The sequence below is a fragment of the Daphnia magna genome, linkage group LG1 (assembly GCF_020631705.1).
Source record: "Daphnia magna isolate NIES linkage group LG1, ASM2063170v1.1, whole genome shotgun sequence".
Taxonomy (NCBI): domain Eukaryota; kingdom Metazoa; phylum Arthropoda; class Branchiopoda; order Diplostraca; family Daphniidae; genus Daphnia; species Daphnia magna.
Genome location: NC_059182.1, coordinates 18,334,903 through 18,343,686, shown reverse-complemented (window position 1 = coordinate 18,343,686; position 8,784 = coordinate 18,334,903). Strand labels below are relative to the sequence as shown.

General features: G+C 44.0%; 1 protein-coding gene across 1 annotated transcript; it reads right to left on the bottom strand.

Annotated features, from left to right (window-relative positions):
- Nucleotides 1–5,202: 5,202 nt before the first annotated feature.
- LOC116936507 (muscle segmentation homeobox) lies at nucleotides 5,203–8,565 on the bottom strand. The gene is made up of 2 exons (XM_032943649.2): nucleotides 7,285–8,565; nucleotides 5,203–6,393 (listed from the first exon to the last, which is right to left on the bottom strand). Exons 1-2 carry the CDS (start codon nucleotides 8,228–8,230, stop codon nucleotides 5,720–5,722), a joined length of 1,620 nt encoding a protein of 539 aa, XP_032799540.2. The 5' UTR covers nucleotides 8,231–8,565; the 3' UTR covers nucleotides 5,203–5,719.
- Between the last annotated feature and the right edge of the window lie 219 nt (nucleotides 8,566–8,784).

Genomic DNA, 8,784 nt, shown 5'->3' with positions numbered 1-8,784 from the left:
GAAAGTCGATGACAAGAGTTTTGGCTTACATCACGTGACACTAGCAGACGAGCATCAGCCCATCATCTTCCATCATCATTCTCGATTCGTTCAGACGACAAGTTCGTATCGCCATTCAAGTCTCTATCTACATTGAAAATCACGGAGAATGGCTATCGATCAGGCTGTCCCTTTTCATTCTACAAAACTGGCTGCAATCATCTCCAACGCCCCGCTGACACGCAGACGCAAATGTTTCTCTGATAGATTTGAACGGGAATTCGGAATTAAATGCTGCCATTTTTGTTCCCCCACGTGTTTTTGTGGCTTGTTGACTTCAATAGACGGCCAAAAAAACATTGCCGTTCAAAAGGAAATTGGCTGGCGCTTTTGAATGAATCAAGGGTTGGTATATAACAGCAATAATCTGCTATATATGCATGTGATCCAGCAGCAATCCCCCCTTCAAAATGATGAGATAAGGGGAAATGCGTTTAAAGGACGGGCGTGCGTTCGTAAATCCTCTGGCAGCGTCAACCAGCCCACACATCCGTTTATTGTAATAATAATATATTTAGGAGGCACACACAGCACACACACGTTTATCATAGAAGGAGGTCGATCCCTTTTATTGTAATATGTGAGAGTTTGCGTTGAGGGAGATGATGTGGCAATGGGTAAACTGTTGATATTTTGCCATCGTTTTTCTATTCCCCCTACACCGTCCTATTATTGAATAAGGGGTGAGAAGATGGTCACGTGGCAGTTACACACACGTACATCAACCAATGTACACAGCGGTTTGTGCGCTCGAGAAAATCTAATCATAAAGCGAGGCCCCGCATTACTTAACAAAAGAACGGAGAGAGGCACCAACTCATTTCCAGGCTGCGGCTGGATTTTTTATTTATTTATTTATTTATTATTATTTTTTTTGAAACTCGCGCTCAGTGCAGCCGCATTACATTTCCGGGCACGTGTAGCTTTTCTTGTATATGTGTAGCAGCCATTCATTGATATATCCTATGTACATCAGGCAGCATTTAGCTGTTGGAATAGCAGAAAGGGGCCGAATGAACGGTGTACAGGTCAATCTTTGATCTCATCCGCAAACGAGGACGATGCTGCACGTCTCGACTGGTCGTTTTTAAACGATAGCAGACAGTTTGGTGAGGATGTGTCTGTTTTAATGTTCCAACGTATATGCAAGACGACGTCAGATTTTAGCCGGTACATTTGACAAGATTTCCAGTTTTCTTGGTGAAACGGCCATAGGCCGCCACGTGCCGCACGTTATTGACGATCTACGTCACCGAGTAAAATTGCCTCTTTCTTTTCCTGGTATAGCCGGAAATGTAATGCAAAGCAAAAGAGAGGCGCCAATTTTCTGATAAGCTCGTCCGTCACTCATCCGTCCGCCCTCCACAGCCAATATACGAAGGCCAAACGCCATTTTTCCATCCGCTGGGCACAAGTGAACATCGACATTGTCAAACGCCAATCATACGGACGTCACATCATACCATCTGTGTTTGCTCGTCCGTGCTCTATATGACAGTCGAACAATCTCATCAAGCTTCTTCTATACTATATATTATATCTACTGTAATATACATAAAGAGTCCCTTGACGATGTCCAACAAGTAATCGATTGATTATTCGTCATTTAAATGCACGATGATGCAACTGTCTCCAAACTCCGCATTCGAAACACAAGATCAATGTCCATTAATGTATCGAATTGATTGGAGTCTAATAGCCCAATCGGAGAGTCGATGGGCCTTCAAAACGTGTTGGTTTAGACTAACAGGCGACTGATTACACACACATAGCTGAAGTCAATGATGTGAAAAGACGTTTTACAGCTTTTTTTGGTTGTTGTTACACCATATCGAGCAAGGGAGTTTCAGTTGTCGACTTAAGCGAAGCGGAATGTTGACAAGGGCGCACACTAAATACGGCGAAATGAGGACACCGTTGCCATATATAACATCACCTCTTCACCAGCACATCTCTTTTTTTTTATTTCAGGGGTTTTTTTCTTTTCTCTTGTTCGGGATTTGATGACGCGGGTGATGATGAAAAATCAGATTTTTATATTTGAAAATATAAAAATGGAGACGAATAACATTCCAGGACAGCCAAACGCGGCAAGTTGATGAATGCGCATTCCATCTGCCTTTTGATACACACACACACCTGAAATTTGAATTGAATCTTGTTTTCAACGTGTCCTTGTGTGTATATTCCATTTTTATTCCATAGAAATGCGCTTTCTGGTGGTAAAGTCCCTCCCCCTTTGTGTCGCACTTTGGCAAATGGTTTTGTGTGACGCGCTTTTTAGAAAAAGACGGCCAGTTTGCTCTGTGTCCAGCATTCAACGCACGTAATGTGACGCCCGTTGAAATCCGTACGAAGATCAATAGCTACAACAACCCACCAGCCAAAAAATAAAAGCTGACCAAAGACATTACGAAGGAATATCATCAGATTGACTCGACACATATTTTTTTTTTCTTCTCTTTGTTGTTACGTAAGAAAAGAAATGTTGAAAAATATAAATCTATAGGCCGATAAATTGGACATTCCTTTCTCATTTTTCTTTCGCCAAAGGAGAAAGGCAAAGAAAATGTTGTCGTCGTTTTCTATCCCTTTTCTTTCGACGAGCGTGTATAAGGAGTCCGGGCTAGTTATTTCTTTTGAAAATATAAAAATATAAATAAAAAACGAAACTGATTTTTTTTTTTTCTTATTGAAACCTTTTCTTGTGCTGCCCTAAAGGTCTGAGGAGGCAGGTAAAATAGAATTCGATACAGCCCAGACAATTCCATTTGTATAATTTTCGCACGCAGTTTGATGTCGATTTGATTCTCTATAATCATTTGTCAACGAATAGCCAACTTGGCTATCTAACCGTTTTTAAAGAGCCTTCCCTTTAGCTGATTCTTTTCATTAAAAACGTATATTACTTTCATTCGAAAAACGAGAAATCGAATGATGTAGTCCATGTGGTCCCATTGTGAATGGCCCTCCATTCATTCGGACTGCCACCATCTTGGGTTCGAAATTCAAAAAAAAAGAAAAGAAAAGGTAGACGAAGAGTAGAGCAAAAAACCATCCATCTTATTTTCGATTGTACTCTATTCTTTTTCTATAGGCATTTATCCTCGTCTATAGGTACACCACATATAGAAGGACCTGTCTCTCATTTCCCAACTCGATTCTTACAATTTCTTTCAACTATTCAGCTGTTCATCGAAGCATAACAAGTTAACCCCAGCACCGTTGCAACAAACACCTGACTTCTTTCTTTTTATTTGACCTCTTCATTTTGGTTCCCTTTCTTTCATATCGTTTTTCTGTGGAATGTCGATTGTTGTTTGCTTTCTACTAGAAATAATAAAGAAAAAAAAAAGAAAAAGAAAAAATCCTATATAGATAAATATATACACGCCATTATCATCAGTCCCGCGTCTATTAATTATCTCCGCGATTGCTGGTGCGTGTGTGTTGTATCGATTGTTTGATGCTTTTGCCCCCTTCGACCCGTTGTGCCCACACCGTCTAGGCTTACACGCACGTCATAATATCGCGTGATTATACACTCTGCACGTCTCTCCGTCTCAATTGTATTGGGTTGCGGTCGGTTTGGTTCTAATTATATATGCACAATTGCGGGACGGACGGGCACCGACACAAAACGCAGGATCGATAAATCTCCTTTTTTTTTTTAATTCTTTTTGGGAGACGATGCACTTGAATTGCCGTTTGATTTGTGTCAAGTTCAAAAAATCAGAAAAGAAAGGAAGGCAAAGTTAAGGCGTGGCTATGAAACCGTACAAAACAAACACGCCATATAGCAGTATGTGCTACAAAAACTGAAATCTGTATAGAAAACTATTCGAGTGCAACCATCCCAACATGTTCCATTGAATTTCGTTGAAAAATTCGGGAAAGAAATACTCGTGTACAGTTGATTACAACACGAATTATGTTTATATATTGACTGTTGATGTAAATATGCATGAGACGCTAAAGATTAGACGTGCTGCTTTACATGTGGCACGAAATTGTCATAAATGCAAATCGCACGCAATTACTCACGATGTTGAACGCTACCTGCACTTTCTATATGCATCAGTTTCAGCTGGCGCTCAAACCGAAAAACAAAGATGAATAGTCTTTTCATTTTGCGGGGTTTGGAGAGGGGAAGAAATGTTGTAATTGTGTCCTGGTTGCCAAGGCAACTGTGATTTGATATAAAAGGGTCCCCAGTTGCTGCCGATATGCACGACACGCAATTAACCAATTTGTGCGCTGCTCTTGATGGACACAGAAATTGAAAAATAGAATAAATAAATCACCTTTAAAAAATGGCAGCCTATTGCCATCCCCGCTGAACGAAAGGACCGTGCAGCTGCACGATCGTCACGGAGCGTCGACGATGAGACCCAGTGGGAGATGCGCCAGGCCTTTAAGGATTGGTGACATCTATTTTCAATGCCTCTCTATTATATACATGGAATATATAGACAAGCAAGTCTATATCTTTTCTTTCTAGATCAACGTGATGAAGACAACAGCATAGACTGTGAACAATCCATTGTATTGTGTATATAGACGTTTGTTTGGAATGCTGTACGTCCATATAGATATGCATAAGAGTCGTGAGAGCGTGATACGTGTGCTATGGTGACGGATGGCCAAAGCGTTCGTGAGAAGACTTGATCGATCTCTTTTATTTTTATTTTTTTGCTATACAGCAACCCGACGTTGGGACACGTAGTCAGCGCCATCATCCTTTTTTTTTTCTTGTTGTGCTATGACGTCATTATCACGATGGCCAACGATATAGCCTGACGATAGATAAAAGGCCTGATAGGTCGGACGGAGAAAACAACTCTTGATGGATCGGAATCCAAGTACAGATCTGATTTTCGAATATGAAACATCCCAATCAATCAAACAAACTGTTGTTCGTGCCCAAACTATGCGTTGATGGGACTGATTGTATCCGATAGATTGAAAACAAAATTAAACGATGTAACGCAGACGTTTTTTGTTTTTGTTCCACACATTCACGAGAGAGAGCGAGAGGGATAGTTTATTATAATTTTTGAACAGATCGGAAAGCTGATGACGATTGGCAGCACCAAAAATGCCATGAAGACATCAGTCGATGTAGACACGCACACGGCAAACAAAAATCAAAACACAAATGCGTTTACAAAAGAGAATGGGGATTTGTTTGTTTGTTTTCTTCTTGTATACATGTATACATTTAAAAGTGATGACATCATTTCCAAACGGATGGAAGTGCCCCTATTGAATATTTACACATCGAGGGTCTCGTCAAAATAATCGATTTTTTATTCAGTCAATCGAAAATTGTTCCTAATTAAAAATAGGCCCAAAATTAACACAAGGAAACAATGTTTTTTTTTGTTTGTTTGTTTTTTTCTTTCTATAATACAATCCATTCAGGAAGAGTTGAATTTCTTCATCGCCACAGATGAACACAAAGGATATAGGAAAACCAAATTTGTCAAAATGTAGGACGAGCTTATTATTTACATCACTATTTACACGTTACAGAGAGTAAAGGGGGGTTTGAATGAAAATGCACTGCATTGTTGCGAAATCAAATGACAAAATAGACGCATCATATTAAAAACATTTTCATTAGGTGACATGTACGTTTAAGAAGAAAAACCAAACAATAAACAAATAGAATTTGAGTTTAACGATGGATCATGGCAGCGACGCTGGTGGTCACCGTGTTGTTGTTGCCCATTGATTGACTTGCGCTGGAACTGGTCATGGCCGACGAGCTGCTCGTCATCGGATACAACGAAGCGAAGGCGCTCATCATTCCGGCGGCTGCAGCCGACGCGTTGCTAGGCCTGCCGTTATTGCCAGCCGAACTGTTGCTGCTACCAGCCGATGAGTTTGGCGGGACAGCCGGTCCTCCTGGAGGTCCGTACAAGCCGGACATGGCACCCGGACCGAATAGGCCGAAGGCTGCGGCGCTGTGCGGAGACATCAGGTGGCCGAGGGGCCCTCGCGACGTCATCCGCAATTTTTCCAGCTCGGCTTCTTGAAGTCGTTTGGCTTTGGCGCGTCTGTTCTGGAACCAAATCTTCACCTGCGTTTCGGTTAGGGATAGCGAAGCGGAGAACTCGGCCCGTTCGGCGATCGACAGGTATTGTTTCTCGCGGAACTTCTTCTCCAGGGCCATCAGCTGTTGAGTGGTGAACGGCGTCCTCGGCTTACGGTTGGGCTTGTGCTTACGCAATTGACAGCGCAGTTGACCACCTGGTGGTAGTTTAGGTAGCCCGTCCAGGTGGTGGTGATGATGAGGGTTTAGGCCTTGATGATGAAGGCTGGGTAATTTGCTCAAATCCGATCCATCTTCTAATTTTGGGAGAAAAAACAAAACAATTGAAAAATTAAAACCCACTGAAATTGGATGATCTCATACGGTAGGAAAGAACAAAACACGAACGTATCCCGCCCTGTCTGCACATCCACTGCCAACCCAATTCCCCCATACAAAAAAAAAAATATATATGAGAAGAAAAAATATTTAAAAAAAAAAACTAAATTTAAATGAGTTTTTGAACTTCTCTCCCCCCCCTTTCTGCCGTACTGAAGCAAATGAGATAGCCATGTGTGTGTGCTCGCACTAATTAAGCCTAGCCACGACCGTAATGAAGAGCTTCTACGTCCCAGCAATCGTCCCCCCCCCCTCCTTGCCCCATAGCGTCTATCTATACTGTACGTGTAAGAGACCACATGCAAACTGTAACAAGGACTTGGGGGTAAAAATGAGATGAGCTCGCGTGAGTCACGCTCACTTCAACGCAAGACGTTTCTCACGCAAGCGTTCCGATTGACCGACCGCACGCGTCCCTCCAGCACACAACCCCCTCCCTCCCCCAAAAAAAAGATGGAAGTATGTAATTATCTTTTGCCCGTGATTGTACATTTGCCAGTTGTGCTGCTCGCGAGTCGACCTCACCATTCAATTGTGGTCGCCGTGCCCCATCACGACAGACACTTGAATCCAAATGGCAGGATATCAATCTCTGTTTCCGAGTTGTCAACTTGTGATTAAGCAATCAAAGCCAGACAAGATTCAATCCACTCTAAACAGCTTTTTTTCCTCGTTCTTTCTGTACATCAAAGTGTGAATAGCTTTAGGCCGTCTGTTTGTTTTGTTGACGCAGCCCGAATGGATGGCACGGAAGAGTTCAACATCCGCAGTGCTGTGTATATCATAATGTAAATAAGACGAAGACTTACTGGAGACAAATTGAGATGCATGCTGGGCCCAGGCGGCCGCGGCCAGGCCGTAAGGTAAAGGCCATCCTTGTGGAGCTGGACCGACGGCCGAAGCGGGGAATGGGGACGGACCGCCACCGACGGCTGACGCCGAGTTGGGATGAGTTGCGGCTATGACGCCTCGCATTTGCATGGCCTGCAAACTGGCCTGCTGGAAATGATGGTGACTCATCAGATTAGCCGGATGATGCGGATGGTGATGATGGAACATGGCCGCAGTGGCCAAGGTGGGAGACGGCCGGGATAATTTCCCGTTGGGCGTCGTATCGGACGTTTCCGACATGCCCTCTTCTTCCTCGATGTCGACGTCTTCATCGTCGTCGTCACAATCGACGTCGCAATCCACTTCTTCCGTCGAATCCATCATCGACTTGTTATCTTCCTCGTCGCTGGATGTGTGGCATCCGCCGTTGCTGCTCGTGCTCGTGTTGTTGTTGTTGTTGTTGTTGCTGGCCGTTCGCAACGACAAATCAGCCGCTTGGGTCTGATGTTGCGGCTGTGAGGTCCGTCGCACGTCGGAGAGCAACGAGTCGACGCTGAACGAGATCCTCTTCGACGGCTGAGGTTGCACCGGCGAGACGGGCATGGCGGATGCGGCGGATGAAACGACGACCACCGGACCGATGGACGAAGACATTCTACTTGTCACTTGTTCTTCTTCTTCCTCTTCTTCCTCTTCCTCGCCCTCCGTGCTGTGGTGACTGCTGTCTTCCGCCGGATCACGTTTGATCTTGGGCGATGGCTGGTTGTGGTGGTGGTGTTCAACGACTTTAGTGGCGGCGGCTGCGGCTGCTGCTGCGGCGGCTTGAGCCGATTGATGAGAGGCCGCTGCCAAACGGATCAAATTGGCCACAGCTGCCACTTCGCGAGCGCGATTCAGGGCGTTTACTTGATCGGCAATCATCATTCAAAAGATGGAACTCGAAACAAAACAAAGCACACTGTTTTTTTTGTTGTGCTTCTTCTTCTGTTGTTCAGCAAAGCCAGCACCGAAATAAACAAAAGGAAATAGCGACACACTTAATGCACCATCGAGTACTGACTGAGGAACGCACTTGACACTTTTGCAGAGTTCAATCAAAGATTCAAAACTGATGTTGATGTTTTCGAATTTTTTTGGTTTTTTAAAGCTGTCGAAATGGAGGAGGACTATGTTTTGGAAGAGTTGTGTCTTGGAGCTCAGCTCAACGCTTTCTGAATGCTCGACCGTCCGTACCGAACGAGTATAAAGGGGGTCGGTCCTTTGGCCCTGCAGGCAGCAAAGTCTTGACTTTGCCATTGTTAATCAAATGGAAGCCAAAAAGAGAAGGGGGCGGCTCTTTCGTTCTGTTAGAGGCCCTCTACACTCGACCAGCAGCACAAAGGTGTACCTTAACACTGCCCGAAGATGGGAGGAGCTTAGAGAGATGGAGACTCGATCGGAGGCACCTACCAAGTGGAGTCGACGCCCCGAGAGGAGGG

Bases quoted from the DNA above. Each gene is read 5' to 3' on its own strand.
- LOC116936507 (XM_032943649.2), bottom strand. From the start codon at position 8,230: ATGATGATTGCCGATCAAGTAAACGCCCTGAATCGCGCTCGCGAAGTG. The intron at 6,394-7,284 runs GTAAGTCTTCGT...TCCCAAAATTAG, and splicing joins TGCATCTCAATTTGTCTCCA to AAGATGGATCGGATTTGAGC.